The 19666-nt window shown below is 46.4% G+C and overlaps 1 protein-coding gene across 3 annotated transcripts in view; it reads left to right on the forward strand.

Moving 5' to 3' along the window:
* Nucleotides 1-19666, forward strand: part of Axin1 (axin 1) — a 68289-nt gene that overhangs the window by 8606 nt on the left and 40017 nt on the right. Inside the window, exons 1-2 of one of the 3 annotated variants that reach the window (XM_052758837.1) lie at nt 1209-1584; nt 5207-6165. In XM_052758837.1, coding sequence (XP_052614797.1) covers nt 5288-6165 — 878 coding nt within the window. In that variant the 5' untranslated portion in view covers nt 1209-1584; nt 5207-5287. Of the gene's footprint in view, nt 1-1208; nt 1585-5206; nt 6166-19666 lie in introns of those variants that run through there. The other 2 variants (XM_052758838.1, XM_052758835.1) reach the window with 2 other exon arrangements.

A 19666-nucleotide genomic window follows, 5' to 3' on the forward strand; every position in this document is an offset into this window, starting at 1 on the left:
CATTGTCTATACCCCAGCTCCCTTCCGTGTGGTTCAGTCATGGGTCTAGGATGGGAAATGGTAGGCTAGGTCACCCTAGTAGCTATAGTTTAAGTGGTCCCTTCTCTACACATAGCAACACTGAGCATCAGCACTGTGCTAAGTCCTCCCAGAGGCAGGTGGCAGGGCTAGGGTCACCTCAGGCAGCTGGTCAGGAAGATGGTCTATGGGTTCAGAAGTCCTAGGCAAATACAACTGCCTTTGCCTGCGATAAAGGATAAAGGGCCAGGCAACGAGGGTGAACAATGTCCAGGAGAAAGCATGGTAGTGGCATTAGTAACTGGGCAACTGCAGATGCAGCCAGGATAGGGTGATATGGGGTGACAACAGAAGGAGAGGTTCTGAAAGCATGTGGGTACTAGGAGTCCTCTGGCCAGGCTGAGCCCTGGGTGGGTGTGCGCTGAGCCTAGGTTGCAACCACTTGTCGGCAAAATGGACTGCCTGAGAGATGTCGGGGGCTATGCTGGAGCCCTGATCTACACGGTAGATGACATTCGCAAGGGCAGTAATTCCTTGTGTTCACATCACTCTCCTTGGGGAGTGGCTGACAGAAGGTTGAGTCCTGAACAATGCCTTTCAATGTGCTGGGCAACTCCGTGCCTGATGCTGTTGTCTTTGTGTCCTGAAGCCTGTGGTGAGGCAACATGGATTTGGCCTGTTGGGCTTGCAGACTCAGGTCCGTAACCTCAGCGAGAGAAGTCTTGGAGACAGCAATGTCTGTGTGTTTGTGTGTGTGGAGGGCATCCGGATACCCAGAAACCTTCAGAGTGGCGTCTGCGAGCAGACCTGTCAGTTCAGGCTTGGGGGCTCTGTCCTCGGTGCACTGGTCCAGGGCTCGGTGATGGCAGTAGTTGTTGAGCGCGCCCAGGGCGAAGTTTCCCAGGCCACCTTTCGGGACGAGCTGTAGTCACCGCCCCATTGGGCGTCCTCCCAGACTAGGTCTCAGCAGCGCTCCTAGCCCACACCCCGCCTCTACCACAGCAAGACGCTGCTTGGCTCCTGTTTCCGACTCTGACTACGACTGCAGCTCCTCCTCCCACTCAAGATCCCGCCCCTTACTCTTCTTGTCCTCCGCTTCCCGCCCCGTGTTAGAAGCCCCGCCCCACACCGCGGCCCCGCCTCCACACCGAGACCCCGCCCACACACCCTCCCCGCCCCACACCGCGGCCCCGCCCCCGCACTTCCGGGCGGCGCCGGCGGGGGCGCTCGGGCCTGGGCTTCAGCGCTCTGGGCTCGGGCTCCCGTCTCAGGGAAGCGCTTGCGGCCGTTGCGGCCGTCGCCGCAGGAGCCCGCTGGGGTCGGGCTGGAGCCTCTTTCCAGAGCGGGCTGGTGAGAGTGAGCAGCCGGGTCTGGCGGCGCTCTGCGGCCTGCCTCGCGCCTTCTCCGGGCCACGGGTTGCTGAGCCGCCGCCGCCGCCGCCGCGATGGGGGTCCCCCAGGGCCGCGCCCCCGCCGTGGCCCGCCCGCGGAGCCGCCGCTGAGCGCATGGGCCTCGCCGGGCCAGGAGCCAGGCCCCGGGCCGCGCCTCCACAGCCGCCGCGCGCTGGTGAGTAGTGGGAGCCGGCGGGCGCTCTCCTGTGGCGCGGAGGCCTGCTGCCCGGGGCTGCGGGAGTAGGCCGCGCTAGGCCGGCGGACCCGGACCCGGAAGAGAGGGGCGCGCGGGTTGCGGGCGGGAGGCGTGTCGGAGCGCGGCCCGCGATGTGCATGGTTGTGCACTGCGCGGGGAGACCAGAGCTCCAAGGGGAAGCTGAGCAGGAGAGATGCAGGCTCCGCAGTATGTGTAGAGGCGTGGGGGCTGCGTGGTATGCTAGGCATATGGGGTGAAGGGCTTTAGAGGCCGATCTGCCAGGGAAGGGGTGATAATAGGGCATGGGGAAGGAAGGTAAAGGCCTATGTGAACAGGACAAGGGAGTAAGGAAGCCCAAGGATTCTAAGAATGATCCTCAGTTGGATGTGTGTCTGCTGAGTGTGGTGTGCTTGCAGTTGTTCATGGGTCTGGGGCACGTTTAGGATGTGGGTGAGTTGGTGCTGAGGAGGTGCTGGTGCCAGACTGTGTGTGTCCTCCGAGATGAGTGTGTGTGTGTGTGTGTATGTATGTGTGTGTCCTCCCTTTGCGTCATCCCCCAACCGCTGCGAAAAAGTAAAGGAAAGTAGGGATGAGTAAGAGCAAGAAGGGCACTCTGTGACTATGCTGTGGTTTGGCTTGCCAGATACCCGGTTGTTCAGGTGTCCATTTCTTGTCCGGTTGATGCCTTACTTACCCACCTCCCAAACCAAACCAAAACAATCCCCCAAAACCAAAACCCAGAGCTGCACATTTTTAGTTGGCCATGAAGACAATAGGGAGAAAAGAAATCCACCAGCCTTGGGTTTTTCTCAACTCATCTCCAGGATAGTTCTAAAGAGTTCTCATTGTGTGTGCGCTCCTCCTTTTCACTCTCACATGTTCCCTTTACTCACAGACTGTTGCAGAACATGGAGTCTAACTTCACCTGAGAGAGCAGTACTAGCTGGTTTCAGTTTTAGTACTTCACTTCAGCGATGAAAAAGTGTATGAAGCACAGGGATTTTGTTTGATTTTTCAGCAGGTGTTGACTTGTCCTACATCTTTCAGAGAAACAAAGTGGGTTATATTGGCTGTTAAGACTTTATGTGATGGGGGACTGTAATGGATATGAAATGATAGTCCTGACCTTTCAAGAATTTAATCAATGGATAGTTGGTAAAATGCTAGTCATGTTATTACTTCCACATTCAATCTAAATCATAAGTTTGGAAGTTATGCTTGAGTATAATAAATACATACACAATACCCAGGGCTGTTTGTTTTGACAGTGTCAAAAGGAATTTTAAATATGATATCAGACTTACATATTACCTTTATGGAGTCACTTTATAGGTGGTGGTTATAGATTTGAGGCAAGATTTGGTGCTATGGGCATTGGACTCTTATTGAATTTTCATAGCCACTTTATGTATGGTATTTCTGTGTGTGCCTTAAATGCTAGGTATCTTCTGTTGGAGCCCAGGGATTATTGGAAATTGGACTGTTTCAGCATTAGTAATTTGTGGGAATGTTCATGTACTTCCAGGGACAGGTGGCCAGGGATGCAGGCCCTTTTTCCTGTGGTGATATCCTAGATAAGAGCATGGTAGACATGATGGCCTGGTGTGCTGCTTCAGACATCCAAGGTCCTTACTTCATGGAGACAGAGCTCCCAGAAAGTGACTGAGGTTAAAGAGAGGTGTGGGGAAGTCTATGAGCAGCAGGAGACTACAGTCACAGAGGCTGTGACCTTAAGAAACAGGCTGGTCCTGCTGAGGCTGAGATTATAACCTACCTAAGAAGTCATTAGTTGCAGAAATGTCATAATTGTGACCCACCTTTTATTTGTACATGCCTCTTCCTTCTAGCCATTAGTAATCTAGCCATCAGCATTGTTAGCAGGTAAAGTGTGTATTGTGTGAGAATGAGCATGGGATGGATTTCATGGAAGCCAGGGAAGCACTGTGGAGTGGTGACCAGGGAGAGCCACTCCCTTATTTTTGGTTGTAGATGTAAATTGTGCTGTTTTTGTTTTGTGACAGGGTCTCTTGTAGCCCAGACTGGTCTCCAACTCTTACGTAGCCAAGAATAACTTTGAATTCCTGATCTCCTGCCTCTCCCTTGGGTCAAAGGTGTGCACTACCACTCTCAGTTTTATGCAGTATTGGGGATCTGAGGATGGAACCCAGGCCTTAATCTTGCTAAGGCAACACTCTACCATCTGAGCTGCATCCCCAGCTCATGACCTTGAATTCTTGATGAAGGTCTTGAACTCTTCCTCACCTTCAAGTGCTGGGATTACGGATCTGTGTCAGTACACTGGCTTTATTTATTTATTGAGACAGGTTCTCATTTTTTAACCTAGGCTAGCTTTGACTCCGGATGATCCTTCTGCCTCAGCTTCCTGAGTGCTGGGATTACAGGCATGAACCTCCATGCTGGCTTTTGTTTTAAGGATTTATTTTGTGCCCTGTGGCTTGTTTAGTGTTCTAGACATCCGACTCTGTCATCTTCCTCTCTCCAGCTCTCTTTTAGTGGGTCCATTTGGGACAAGGCAGGCTGTGTTGCTTTCTCCTTTGAATAGGTTGAGAGGCATTGCTAGAGCTCAGGGGCTCTCTAGGTTCCCATGGGATGTAACAGAAAGGACCAAAGATCATAGCAGAGGTTCCTATCCAAATATGAACTGGTTTGGTTCCTTTTGCACATCATACACAGCAACAAAAACTGTAGTTCCCTAATCTCTAAGAGTGTAGGTGGTATGGTTTTCATCTGGTGGAGCTAAACCATATTTCCTGTAAGCTTCTTTAGCTAAAAAGCTAAAGTATTTGTAATTCACTTTTTTTTCTGTACCTTTTCTGCCTAAGTTCCTAGTCACCATTTGCTATCAGTAAGGGAATCTCCTTCTAAGAGAGAAATTAGCAGCTAAGCACACCTTTCTGGATCTCTGAGGTTGTCTGTGTTGATGCACAGATGCCTCTGCATGTGGACTGTGTCTTTCCATCACTGGTCCATGGTGTGGAAGGTTGCCCATCAGTTGATCTCTTAGCTGTTGAGAGCTGGAAGGACATCTTGCTATGTGGTTGTTCATGTTATGAGGTATGTCAGGTATGAGAAGTGATAGAGCAGACAGGTAATACAGAGACTGTTACACTTGAATATGCCCATCCACCTGAGGATCTATAGTGTTGTGCCTCTTTGTTTCTGAGTCTCACTAGGGCGAGTTGAGATAATTATCTTCATGTGTGAGAGACCAGCTCACCGATGCTGGCAAATGGGAACAGAGACACCTTTCCTTCTTCCAGCTTTCCTGTCCGTCGGACAGTCATTTCTTTAGCCAGGATGGGTGATCTTTAGGCCTGACCACTGAAGACATCCCTTGAAGGAGAGAGGCCCTCCATGATTCAGGCTTTCACTTAGTGTGAGAGGCATTCTTGTAAAAATTTCCAGAAATTGTCTTAATGATAGAGCAAAACTTCTGGCCAAAATATGTCTCTACTGGAAGTCTGCACTGAGTCTCTGCTCCAAGTGGGAGTGGGAGGGCATCACTGCACATCTCAAGAGAACCTCTGGTGTTTCCATGGACCACCTTTCCTAATCCTTGTCCTCTTAATGGTTTCAACAGGACAGATTGATTCCCTTGGGAGCTCTAAGTACTGAGGTATTAGGGTGCAGCGCTCATTGTTCACTGACGCAGAGTCCCAAAATGAATGTCCAGGAGCAGGGTTTCCCCTTGGACCTCGGAACAAGTTTCACCGAAGATGCCCCCCGGCCCCCAGTGCCTGGAGAAGAGGGAGAACTGGTATCTACTGATTCAAGGCCTGTCAACCACAATTACTGCTCTGGGAAAGGTGCCAGCACTAAAAGTGAGACCTCGACAGCTACCCCAAGACGTTCAGATCTGGATCTGGGATATGAGCCTGAGGGCAGTGCCTCCCCCACCCCACCATACTTGAGGTGGGCTGAGTCACTGCATTCCTTACTGGATGACCAAGATGGGATCAGCCTGTTCAGGACCTTCCTGAAGCAGGAGGGCTGTGCTGACCTGCTGGACTTCTGGTTTGCCTGCAGTGGCTTCAGGAAGCTTGAGCCCTGTGACTCAAATGAGGAGAAGAGGCTGAAGCTGGCAAGAGCCATCTACCGAAAGTACATCCTGGATAGCAATGGTATTGTGTCCAGACAAACTAAGCCAGCCACTAAGAGCTTCATAAAGGACTGTGTTATGAAGCAGCAGATCGATCCTGCCATGTTTGACCAGGCACAGACAGAAATCCAGTCCACCATGGAAGAGAATACCTACCCTTCCTTCCTTAAGTCTGACATTTATTTGGAATACACAAGGACAGGCTCAGAGAGTCCGAAGGTTTGCAGTGACCAGAGCTCAGGGTCTGGGACAGGGAAGGGCATGTCTGGATATTTACCCACTTTGAATGAAGATGAAGAATGGAAATGTGACCAAGATGCAGATGAGGATGATGGCCGAGACTCTGTCCCCCCCAGCAGGCTCACCCAGAAGCTGCTATTGGAGACTGCTGCCCCGAGGGCCCCCTCAAGTAGACGGTACAGCGAAGGCAGAGAGCTCAGGTGAGTTTGGCACAAGGTGTCCATTTTCTATACACACCTCGGAGACCTGGCAAAGGAGCAAGGGAAAGGTGGTAACAGGTGGCCTTGTTTTCAACCCCAGCTGAAATTTCTACTGCTGCTGTTGTTGAATTACGGTTCTATTTCCTACTTAGATGCCTTCATACCTGTCATTAGAAACCTTTTTATATTTGCAGAGTTGAAAATGCAGTGAACAAGACTTGCTAGGTGTAATCTCACCTACCTGGGAAGCTGAGGCAGGAGGATCAAAAATTGTATGTCAGTCTGGGCAACTTGTAAAGACTCCAAATGAAAAGGTGTGGAGGCTTATCAGAGTTCCTGCAGAGCATGCCGGAAACCCTCCTTTAGTTCTCTCCTTAGTAACGCATGTACTGCTAAGCATAGGGCTTGGTGAGTTATTGGAAGCATGGAGATTCTTAGAAGTCATACTGTTCAAACTTTGCCCTTGAGCACAAAATTCATGTCTTGTTGCATAGAAGAAGGACCTGATCGAAGATAGGGACCCTAACCCTTAATAATGGAAGGGGAATACATTCAAATGCATAGGAAATTCTAATTGCTTTATTTTTAACTTTGAACTTTTTTATTTTATTTTATGTGTATGAGTGTTATATCTATGTATGTATACCATATGTGTGCCTGGTGCCCTGGTGCCCACAGAAGTCAGAAGAGGGCTTCAGATCCCTTGAGACTGGTGTTAACAGACACTTGCAAGCCAGGATGTGGGTACTGGGATTCAAACCCAGGCCCTCTAGGAGAGCAACAAGTGCTCTTAACTGCTAACCCATCTCTCCAAATCCCACTCTCCCACCTTGCTGTTTTAATCAGTCTTTTGGACTCTTCCTGAAGGATGACATCATAGTGGGAAAGTTTCTGTGTAGTCAGTTGTTGGAGGGTTCAGAAGCTTGTGATGTCTGCTTAGAGCTCCAGAATTGGACGTTTCCCTTTGTGGTGTGGTCAGCGAACATCAGCCCAAGGGTGCACTTGAGGAGCAGCAACAGGGCCTCAAGTGACCGTAGCGTTGAAACATGTTTCTTCACCTTTCTGTTTAATTTTTCTTTTTACATTTATTCGTGTGTGTGTGTGTGTGTGTGTGTGTGTGTGTGTGTGTGTGTGTGTACACACGTGCCTCAAGTGTGGTGGGGTGGGGAGCACTACCCTCAGGCTCACATGTGGCATGTGTGTGCATATATGGTAAGAGAACTACTTGCAGGAGTCGCTTCTCTTCTTGTGGGATCTAGGGGTTGAAAACTCAGTCATAAGGCTTGGTGACAACCTCCTTTACCTGCTAACCTGTCTCGCCAGCCCAAGTTTTACCATTTTTTAAAATTCGGTATCTTACCAGGTGGTGGTGGCGCACGCCTTTAATACCAGCACTTGGGAGGCAGAGGCAGGCAGATCTCTGTGAGTTCGAGGCCAGCCTGGTCTACAGAGCGAGATCCAGGAAAGGCACAAAGCTACACAGAGAAACCCTGTCTCGAAAAACCAAAAAAAAAAAAAAAAAAAATTCAGTATCGTGATTAGAGGAGGTCGTTTGGCTGCATCAGAGCTTGTTTTACTTGTTGTCAGAATTGTGTTTCCTGCTTATTTCCCTAGAGCTGATGACTAGAGACTTACCATTAATTTCAACATGAAAACCTTTCCCAGGTGCTGAGATGGTTAGTGTTTAGAACTCTGACTTAGAGCCGTTCATGGTGGCTCAGGGATCCAGTGAAGTGGGTTGTCAAGAAAACAGGTTCATTGAACTATAAAGAAAAGCTACATGAGAGACCTTGTCTTAAAAAAGACAAAAACAGCCTGGCGGTGGTGGCGCACGCCTTTAATCCCAGCACTTGGGAGGCAGAGGCAGGCGGATCTCTGTGAGTTCGAGGCCAGCCTGGTCTCCAAAGCGAGTTCCAGGAAAGGCGCAAAGCTACACAGAGAAACCCTGTCTCGAAAAACCAAAAAAAAAAAAAAAAAAAAGACAAAAACAAGAAACAGTAAAAATTATAGGTATAGCTGGGTTGTGGTGGTGCACGCCTTTGATCCCAGCACTCAGGAGGCAAAGGCTGGTGAATCCCTGAGTTGGAATCCAGCCTGGTTCACAGAGTGAGTTCCAGGACAGAGAAACCCTGTCTTGAAACACACTCCTCTTCCCTCCCCTGAAAAAGTTAAAAAAAAAAAAAAAAAAAAAAAAAAAAAAAAAAAAAAACAGGCTGGAGAGATGGCTCAGAGGTTAAGAGCACTGCTTGCTCTTCCAAAGGTCCTGAGTTCAATTCCCAGCAACCACATGGTGGCTCACAACCATCTGTAATGAGATCTCGTGCCCTCTTCTGGCCTGCAGGGGTACGTGCAGACAGAACACTGTACACATAATAAATAAATAAAAAAAAAATGAAAAAATTATAATTAAAAAAAAAAAAAAAAAAAAGAAAAGCACAGTAGTCAGGTGTGGTAGTACAGACCTTTTAATCCCAGCTCTCTTGGGAAGTAGAGGCAGGCCAGTCTACAGAGGGAGAAATCAAAAATGGTCACTTAGAAAGCTACAGAACTAACTCTTCTTTAAGTTAAGTGACACAGTTCAAAGTAGACTGTTGGACTGTATTTTATTCATTGTCATTAACCACGTGCTATTTACTTAGCAAGATTTCTTTTTTGTTTGTTTGTTTTTCGAGTCAAGGTTTCTCTGTGTATCCCTGGCTGTCCTGGAACTTGTTTTGTAGACCAGCCTAGCCTGACTTTGAACTCGGAGATCCATCTGCCTCCCGAATGGTGGGATTAAAGGCGGTGTGTTACCACCACAGCCCAGCTATTTAGCAGGATTTTAAAGGGTGGTGTTTTTTGATTTTTTTTTTTTTGGAGACAGGGTCTCATGCATCCCAGGTTGACCTAAATTCCCTGTGTAGCTGAGAATGACTTGAACTTCCTTTCCTGTCCTTCTGCCTCCACTCTAGAATTGTGAGATTACAGGCATGCACTAACAGTTTGTGTAGTGATGAAGACTGAACCCAAAACTATGGGTATTGACAAGACATTTGACCAACTGAACTACATTCTTAGCACTTGATTTATTTTTTGAGACAAGATCTCTTATAGTCTTCAGATGATAACTTTGAATTATTTATCTTCCACCTTTTAAGTGCTGAGATTACTGGCAAGCTCCACCATACCTCGTTTCTAACATGTTTTTTTGTTGCCTGTAGTATTTGTTCATGTTTTTTGTTTGCAGTGTTAATGATCTAATTCAAGGCCTCATGCATTAGAGGCAAGTGCTTATCAATAAATTACTTCCCTCCAACATTGTAAATTGGACACATTCTACTTGTCATGCAGGGAGCTGTAGTTAGGAAGCACCAGGCTGGGAATAAGAAAATCCAGTCCATTGGGATTAAATTTTGACTGAATTGACTACTGTTTCATGTGCTTTGAATGGAAATTCAACACTCTCCTTCCTTCCTTCCTTCCTTCCTTCCTTCCCTCCATCCCTCCCTCTCCCTCTTTGTCTCTCTCCCCTCTGTCTCTCTTTCCTTTCTTTTCTCTTCTCTTTTCTTTTCTTTCTTTAGAAAGGGTCTCACTATGTAGCCCTGGCAAATTTAGAACTCTGCGGACCAGGTTGCCCTCAAACTCTCAGAGATCTTCCTGCTTCTGCCTCCTGAGTGCTGGTACTAAAAGCATGTGCTGCCACACCTGGCTAGCACTTTTCTTTATAGTTCAGTGAACCTGCTTTCTTGACAACTCACTTGGTTGGATCCCTTGTGACGGAGGTTGTTGCCTTTGTGAACTTGTGTTCTAACTACTCTTGTTTACTAGTCTTTCCCACAGCAGTGAAGGAAGGCTATTATAGCCACTGGCTCATAGTGGGGAACATTGGTGCTGCTATGTCCTGCTGGTACCTGAATACTTAGAGCAGTGGTTCTCAACCTGTGGGTCATGACTTCTTGGGTGTTGTCAAATGATCCTTTCACAGGGATCACATAACACTAGCAAAATTACAGTTATAAAGTAGCAATGAAAATAATCCTATGGTTAGGGTTTACCGTAACCAGGAACTGTAGTAAAGGGTTGCAGCGTTAGGAAGGTTTAGAACCACTGGCTTAGAGCCTGATGATGTACTGTTGGGCTTAAGCCAAGTAAGGCCATCTTGTAAGCAAAATGGGGCACTCTACCTAGACAGCATGGCTATTCCCCAGTGGAGGGAGAGGAGTCCTCCAAAGGAAAATTGGGCTGATGGGAATTAGGAAAAGAAAAGTTGAATAGATGACTAGCAAGTTTTCACTAGGGAAGGATGCCCTGGAACTAAATCTTCCCAGGTGATAACTTAACTTGGATGGCACATTAATGAGATGCAAAGGGCCAGATGTATGTAGTATAGCATGATACCAACAGACTTGAGTCACTGGGCTCCTTGCTTTGTGTCTCTGATTTGGTGCTCTGCTGTGCTTTTGTTGGTGGCCATTCTGCCTTGACAAGATTTGCCATTCCTGTCCTCTGTTGTCAGAGCATGTGCATAGTGATTTTCATACAGATGATTTGAGGCTTGATTCTTTGAAAATTGAGAAGGCATGATGCTCTCAGCTAAAACCAAGAAGACAACACTATTCTTGATTGGATTTTGAGTTTTGAGTTTATTATACTCATGCAGGCACTGTGAGCCATTGGGCCTAAGTGTCCCAGAACACTTCTTTGGCTTGGGCTTAGATGTCAAAGAACACTTTTGGCATTGGCTTTGTTTCTTCTCATTTTTTTCTTTCTAATTTACCCCTTTGTAGTGGAGATTGAACCTAAACCACTGAGCTTACTCAGACCTCTTTTTTTTTTTTTTATTTTGAGATGGAGTACAGCAAGATGGTTCAGTGGGTAAAGGCACTTGCCACACATCCTGGCACCTGAGTTTGATCCCTGGGACCTATGTAAAGCTGGAAGGAGAGAACTGAGAGCAGAAGTTGTCCTTTGACGACCCCTACACACATGCTATATAGACACACCCACCTTCTCAATAATAATAAAAACGTCTTTTTAAAGGCTAGAATAAGCCGGGCGGTAGTTGTGCATACTTTTAATCCCAGCACTCAGGACACAGAGGCAGGCGGAGCTCTGTGAGTTCGAGGCCAGCCTGCTCTACAGAGCGAGATCCAGGACAGGCACCAAAACTACATAGAGAATCCCTGTCTTGAAAAATACCAAAAAAAAAAAAAGGCTAGAATAAATTTAAGACGGTGTCACAGAGTTGCTCAGACGGACCTTGAATTTAGTCTCCTAAACAGCTGGGATTACAGGTTTGGGCCACCAGGCCCAGCCCCTCTGTTGATTCTTGGAGAAGACCTTTCTTTTTATTGCCTGTTGTGTGTGAACTTTGGACCTAATTTAGATTGGTTCATCTCCCTCTCTCCCTTCCCAGTGCCCTGAGGAATTGGGCATGTTAGGGTGGTGATCTGCCACTGAGCTACATACATTCTTAGCTTAATTTTTTTTTCTTTTGGTTTTTTAGACAGGGTGTCTCTGTGTAGCCCTGGCTGTCCTGGAAATCCATGCTCTGCAGACCAGGTTGGCCTCCAACTCAGAAAGCTGCCTGCTTTTGCATCCTGAGTGCTGGGATTAAAGGTGTGCTGCACCACCACCACCACCACCACCACCACCACCTGGCAATACCCATTATTTTTATTGGTTTTGTCTTTTTTTTTTTTTTTAAGACAAAGTTTCTCGGGGTTGGGGATTTAGCTCAGTGGTAGAGCTCTTGCCTAGCAAGTGCAAGGCCCTGGGTTCGATCCTCAACTCCAAAAAAAAAAAAAAAAAAAAGACAAGGTTTCTCTGTGTAGCTCTGGCTGTCCTGGAACTCACTTTGTAGACCAGGCTGGTCTCAAACTTAGAGATCCACTTGCCTCTGCCTCCCAAGTGCTGGGATTAAAGGCGTGCACCACCCAGTCTGTTTTTGTTTCATTGAAGACAAGGTCTCATGTAGCCTAGGCTGGCCTAGAACTTGCTATGTAGCCAAGGTGGTCTTGAACTTCTTTCTCTCCTGTCTCCACCTTCCAAATCTTGAGATTTCAGGTATGTGCTACCATACCTGGCCTCTTTCTCTCTTGTTATTTGTTTGCGTTGATGTTTAAAAATTTTGAGATTTGGCCGGGCAGTGGTGGCGCACACCTTTAATCCCAGCACTCAGGAGGCAGAGCCAGGCGGATCTCTGTGAGTTCGAGGCCAGCCTGGGCTACCAAGTGAGTTCCAGGAAAAGGCGCAGAGCTACACAGAGAAACCCTGTCTCGAAAAAACCAAAAAAAAAAACATTTTGAGATTTATGTGTGTGTGTGTGTGTGTGTGTGTGTGTGTGTGTGTGTGTGTGTGTGTGTGTAGGGTGGTGCAGTGCCTACAAAGAGGGGGTTGGATACTCTAGAGATGGAGTTACAGGACGTTTTGTGGGCTACCTTACTTGGGTGTTGGGAACTGAACTTCAGTCTTCCACAAGAGCAGCATGGGCTCTTAACCCTGGAGTCATCTTCCTAGTCTCCTTTCTCTTTTCTTCTCCCTCCCTTCTCCTTTTCTTTCACAGGGTCTCACCTTATATACCTGGCCAACCTGGAACTCACTGTGTAGACCAGGTTGGCCTCGAACTCACAGAGATCCACCTGCTTCCCCGGTGCTGGGATTAAAGGTGTGTGTCATCACACTGTATCCCTTTTTTCTTTTTGAGACAGGGTCTTACTCTTTTTTAATTTATTTTATTTTATATGCATTGGTGTTTTGCCTGCATGTATATCTTTGTGAGGGTGTTGGGTCCCCTGGAACTTGAGTTACAGACAGTTATGCGCTGCCATGTGGGTGCTGGAAATTAAACCTGGGTCCTCTAGAAGGCAGTCAGTGCTCTTAATGATGAGCCATCTCTTGAGCCTCTTGCCATCTCTCAAGCCCTCCCCCCGCCATCTTACTTTTAGCCAAGTGATCTTGAACTCAGTAATCCTATCTAAGCCTTCCAAGTACTGAGATTATAGGATGTGTCTCCATACCCACTTAACAGTTTGTTTGTTTGTTGTCTCATTTCATTTACATGTCTTTGTGTGTGTGTACATGTGCATGTAGCACATGTGAAGGTCAGAGGACAGCTTGCAAGAGTCTCTTCTCTCTTTCCACCACATGGGTCCTGGGGATTGGACTCAGATTGGTAGCCTTGGCAGCCAAGCTAGCTCCTTTACCCATTGGTCTATTCCTCAGAGGCTTGACAGCTACAGTGGGTTCTTTGTTGTTGTTGATTTTCATTTTTTAGACTTACTGTTTTATGTGTTTGTGTGTGGGCATAAGTGTATGAATGTATACCACATGTAGGAAGGTGCCCTCAGAGGGTATTGGATTTCCTAGAACTAGAATTATAGGTGGTTGTGAGCCTGATGTACCGTCTCTACAGCCTCATAGTTTTGACTTGACAGGTACGAATTAGGATCCTGGCAATTTGCTGAATGGTTTGTCACTCGGGCCCAGGGATTTTGACACACTAACTGGCAGTTGTGGGTATTACTTTGTTTGGTAGGTGAGCCTGACCCACAAGTGTCATTTGATACTGGTTTGGGTTTCCTGACAGGTCTTAATGAGCAGGTCTGAAGTCAGCCTTGCCATTTGGCTGCTGGTTTTAACCCTCAACTTCCCAAATGCTCTTTCATTTATGTTTGCTACCCTTACCATTCTTGCTAGCTGTGTCCTTCCCTGTGCATAGATAGTCTCCTGGATCTTTTCCTAATGTCTTTCTGGGGCCAGCCCAGTAGTATACTCCTGGTCAGGCAGTTGCTGCCACCATTGACATTGAGTGGACTTTGAATGCCATTCACAGCAAGAGCAATGTGGTGGCTTGGCTGGGTTCCTGCCACACAGCTCTCTCCACTCAGAGCACGAGATGTTTTAGACATGATGACGACCAGCCGTTGCTCTCCAGCCCCCTTGGAGTTTGCTTGAGGAGCTGTTAGACCTGTCAGTTCCTTGTCTCTTTCTGGTGAAGGCTTAAGAAGTTAGCAACAACAAAAACAAAAAAAGAAAGAAAAAGAAATTGTAAGAGGAGGCGCCCAGTAGATGCATAGTTCTGAAGATTAACTTTGGGTCATGATTTGAGAGAGTTAGAAGCAGGATTGGGGATTTAGCTCAGTGGTAGAGCACTTGCTTAGCAAGTGCAAGGCCCTGGGTTCGGTCCTTAGCTCCAGGGGAAAAAAAAAAAGAAAGAGTTAGAAGCTCCAGTGAGAACATCTAATTTCACTTGATCTTAGCCAAAAGGCCAAGAAGCTATGAAAGAACATCTACTTAGTTTCAGAGGAAGGTGTAGACTGCTGAGCCTGAGTTTGAAGACACAGGTACAGGATGTCTTAGACTGACTTGACCTATGGTACATCTCTTCATGACTGCTTGTGACAAAAGACAGTTCATACTTTAGTCTGGCCTCCTTGCAGCTCTCCTGTATTCTCTTGCTGTTGCCTTTGAGCATGGGGCTGAGGGGGAGAGCAAGTGCCTGTTGCTTTTCCTACCATTTTCCAGATGTCTAGCTGGGTCTGTGTAGTGAACTCTTCCTCCCTCCTCCCCCCAGACAGAGTTTCTTGGTGTAGCCCTGGCTGTCCTGGAACTCACTCTGTAGACCAGGCTGACCTCAAACAAGATCTGCCTGGCCTGCCTTTGCCTCCTGAGTGCTGGGATTATGGGCATTGGACCACCACTGTTATGAACTTTCATTTCTCATTCAATGACCTCAGAATGAGAAAACCGGAGACCCTTCTAGACAGTCTTAGTATACATGTTTGGATTATCAGGAGGAGACTCTCAATGGCTGGGTGGCTCCCTGGGCCTTTTGGATCCCATATTTCTTCCTGGGTTGCTATTAAGAAATGTCTGGCATGGAGGCTAATGAGTAGCCCTGATGTTTTAAGTTCTCATGGGATGTACACTTTCTCTATTTGATCCAGATCCAAAAAGTTTTTTTTTTAATAATTAATTTTATTTTATGTGAATTTGTGTCAGATCCCCTGGAACTAGATAGAGTTACAGACAGTTGTAGCTGCCGTGTGGGTGCTGGGAATTAAACCTGGGTCCTCTGAAAGAGCATCCAGTACCCTTAACCAGTGAGCCATCTCTCCAACCCCAGATCCTGGAACTCACTTTGTAGACCAGGCTGGCCTCAAACTCACAGAGCTCCATCTGCCTCTACCTCCTGAGAGCTGGGATTAAAGGTTTGTGTCACCACGCTCAGCTGACAGTGTATTCTCCTAACTGCTGAACCACCCCTTCTCTCTCCCCCTCAGTTTTGTATGCTGTTATTATTTGTGTGTGTATATGTGTATGTCAGAGGACAACTTTGTGGAGTTCATTCTTTCCTTCCAGCCTTATGTGGATCCCAGGGATAGAACCCAGATTGTCAGGCTTGTTCAGTAAGCACCTTGACTCACTGAATCATCTCAGCAGCACTCAAGAACTATTGTGTTTGTGAATATCCAATGAAAAATGTAAAAATTATTTCTGAGCTAGTAAGTAGAAGAAGTACCTTTTCCATTTGAGCTGTTTTGATGTGCTCACACTTTTAATCCCAGCAGAGGCAGAAGGATCTCTGAGTTCAAGGCCAGCTTTGTCTACATAGAGAGAGCCTGTCTTTTTTTTTTTTTTTTTTTTTGAGACAGAGTTTCTCTGTGTAACAGCGTAGCTGCTCTGGAAGTAACTCGGGAGGCAGAGCCAGGCGGATCTCTGTGAGTTCGAGGCCAGCCTGGGCTACCAAGTGAGTCCCAGGAAAGGCGCAAAGCTACGCAGAGAAACCCTGTCTCGAAAAACCAAAAAAAAAAAAAAAAAAAAAAAAAAAAAAAGGTGTGGGCCACCATGTCTGGCTTAAGAGAGTCTTAAGGAGAGAGAAAGTTAGTTTTGTTTGGGGCTAGAAAGTTGACTTGGTAGTTAAAAGAGACTGCCTCTGAGCCTGAGGATCTGAGTTCAGTCCCTGGGAAAGGAGAGGAATGACTTCCTTGAGTTGTTCTCTGACATCTGCAAACACGTCATAGCACACACTCACCTACACACATAAAAACACATCATAGCACATCTGCAAACACGTCATAGCACACACTCACCTACACACATAAAAACACATCCCCACAAATAAAAAAAATGTAGTAATAAGCCGGGCAGTGGTCGTGCATGCCTTTAATCCTACCACTTGGGAGGCACAGGCAGGTGGATCTCTGTGAGTTCAAGGCCAACCTGATCTACAGAGCGAGTTCCAGGATAGGCTCAAAAAGCTGCACAGAGAAACCCTGTCTCAAAAAAACCAAAAAGATTAAAAAAAATTTTAAAAAGTAGTAATAAAAAAGAGTTAGGTTCATGGTGAATTTAGAAACCTTAGCTGAAGCTGGGAGTGGTGGTGGCACATGCCTTTAGTCCCAGTGGATTATGTGAGACCAGCCTGGTCTATAAATGAAGTTCCAGGACAGTCAGGGCTACACAGAGATATCCTGTCTCAAAAAACCAAAAAAAGAAAAAAGAGAAAGAAACCGTAGCTTAATAAGCTCACAAACTATATTTTGTGGAATTGATTACCTTCCTACTATGTGTGACAGTGGAGAATTTGCAGTACTGTTAAATGGAGTGATGAAATAAGGCCTTGTAGAATGAGGTGTCATAGAGAAGCCATAGATAATGAGTGGGAGGTGCTGAGATTCCCACCAGATACCTGTGGGTTTCAGCCCCTCCTTGGGCATTTAGGCTCCTAAACAAAGCTTCTGTTAGATACTGTAGACACATCTGGTCGCACATGATTGCAAAGGTAGGATGGAGGATGGCACATGGAGGATTCTAACACTAGGTCTTCCTCTGCCCACATCAGTCAGTGGCGGCCCTGGTCCTCTTTCTATGTAGAATAGTGTTTATCCACATCTCTACTTGCCCTTCTCATTGCTCTCCTGCTGGATCACCACAGGAACCTCCTGACAAAGTTTTGTTTTCCCAGTTTCCCTGTTTCAAAGCAGTTGTTGTTGTTGTTGTTGTTCTTCTTCTTCTTCCTCCTCCTCCTCCTCCTCCTTTCTTCCTTTTTTTTTTTTTTTTTTTTTCTTCTTCTTTTGAGACAGAGTTTCTCTATGTTGCCCTGACTGCCCTGGAACTTGCTCTGTAGACCAGGCCGGTCTTGAACTCAGAGATCCAACTGCCTCTGCCTCTGAAGTACTTGGATTGAAGGTGTGCACCCCCACTACCAGCTGGCAGAGCCATAAATATACCATCCCTTCTACCAATGCTGCAGAGACTTCCCATGAGCCCTAATGTATCCACCATACTATCTGTACATGTACATGCCTGTCAAGAGGTGGCCTTCCCTGCTTTAGTCAAGCAAAGCTCCACAGTCTGACAGAACTCCATGGCATCCATGAAGTACTATGGGTAGAGGTCAGACAGAGAGTTGGGGATCAACTCCAGTCCTGAGCTTCCAGGCCTTGTGATGCTAGTACCTGGTACTGCTTTGGTGGGTTTGTGAAAGGGAAGCACTGACAGACAACACAGGACTGAACGCTTATGGAGGCCATCCGTGTGGACCATGCTAGCTTGGCTCTTACCCACAGCAGAGGTTGAAGAGAGCAAGGTTTATTATGTATTTGGCACAGGTTGCTGGCATGTATACATTTCATTGTGGCATCAGTATGGTCTCTCCTGGAATTAAACTGTACTTGTAGATCAGATGCCTGGTGACTCTGCCTTTGTGTCAATGTGCAAGTCAGTCATGAAGATTCAAATTTGGGCTTGGTGTAGTGGAAGCAGAGGCAGGCGGATCTCTGAGTTCAAGGCCAGCCTAGTCCTACAGAGCAAGTTCCAGGATAGCCAGGGCTGTTACACAGAGAAACGCTGTCTCGAAAAAGAAAAAGAGAAGAAAAAAGAAAAGGAAGGAAAGAAAGAAAAGGAAGAAAGTTAGGTCTGTGCTCTATGGATCTGTCAATTTTTTTTTCTTTTTTGGTTTTTCGAGACAGGGTTTCTCTGTGTAGCTTTGGAGACTGTCCTGGAACTCACTCTGTAGCCCAGGCTGGCCTCGAACTCACAGAGATCTGCCTGCCTCTGCCTCCTGAATGCTGGGATTAAAGGCGTGCGCCATCACCGCCCGGCGGATCTGTCAATGTTATTACAATCTGGATTTCATATATATTAGTTTACACTGTAGCTCTTGGTTGTAGCTGAATTGTAGGAGTTGGTGGGAAGCAAGTTAATCTGATCCTGACAGTTCTTCCTTCAGCCTGTCCAGTCTAGGGCTCTGTGCCCTTGTCAGTTTTCTACAGTGTATCTCACCAATAAGAACACTCCACTTTGTGGCCATATCAAAATGTATGTGATCTACAGAAACATTCAGGGTGTCTCTTCAGTCACTTCTGTAAGGCAGGCAGTTATCTGACATTAAACATGAATAACTTCCTACCATTTAACCAGATGTTTAGTGCGTGGGTCGAAGCCCTAGTCTTCCCCATCCCTACACCCAGATCCCAGTATTCTATAAGTCATTGGTAAGTCTAGAAATGAGTGCCGTTCTTGTTTGGTTGGGTGGCGGTCAGCTCATACTGCATGTCTCTGACTGGGTGGGTGCTGTTCTCATCCCCTGCCAGCCAGGGAAGCTCTGACTACAGTGGACCTCTCTGAGCTCTGTGCTCTTTTAAATAGTATATAATATAAATTTATTTTATTTTATTTTTTCTCAGGAGGGTATTGATCTTCTCCAAATTGTTACTAATACATCTCTAGTCTCCTACTTTTCTCAGACAGATGTTCATGCATCTCTATAGAGTGCAAAGTTTCCCTCTGCTGTCTTTTATCAGGGTTATTTCCCCAGGGATGTTCTTTTGTAGTGTTGGCTGTATGGTCTTCTTTATTCTTTCTCTATTTCTCATATTCTTGAAACAATATGTGTTTATAATTAGAAAATGTTTTTTTTCCTTTTGTGTATGTATGTTTGCATGTGTCTGCATGCATGTAGAGTCCTGAGATTGATATTGAGAGTCTTAAGTGCTTTTTAACCTTATTCACTGAGGCACGATCTATCAGTTGAACCCAGAGTTTGCCAGTATGGCACTGAGATTATAGGCAGTCTGTTATATACACTTCATATTTACATGGGCTCTGGGGATCTGAACTTCATTTCTCACTTTTGTGAACAAATGTTTTAACTTTTGAGCCATGTCCCCAGTCCAGAAAGTATATTATTGAAAAAAAAAATATTGAGAAGACTGAGAGATGGCTTAGTGGTTGAGAGCATTGATCCTCTTCCAAAGGACCTGGGATCATTTCCCAGCTCCCACAGCTTACAATATCTGTAACTCCCAGTTCTAGGGGATCTGATGCCATCTTCTGGCCTCTGTGAACACCAGGCATGCACATGATGCTCAGGCATATATGCAGGCAAAATACCCATATACGTGAAATAAAATAAAGTTATTGATTAGATAGGCATGTGCTTTGTAACTTTAATGCCATCCTAGCACTTGGGAGGCTGAGGCAGGAGTATTACTTCCTGTTCAAGACCAGTGGGTCA

The sequence above is a fragment of the Peromyscus californicus genome, unplaced genomic scaffold (genome assembly GCF_007827085.1).
Source record: "Peromyscus californicus insignis strain IS unplaced genomic scaffold, ASM782708v3 Scaffold_3__1_contigs__length_106647218, whole genome shotgun sequence".
NCBI lineage: Eukaryota > Metazoa > Chordata > Mammalia > Rodentia > Cricetidae > Peromyscus > Peromyscus californicus.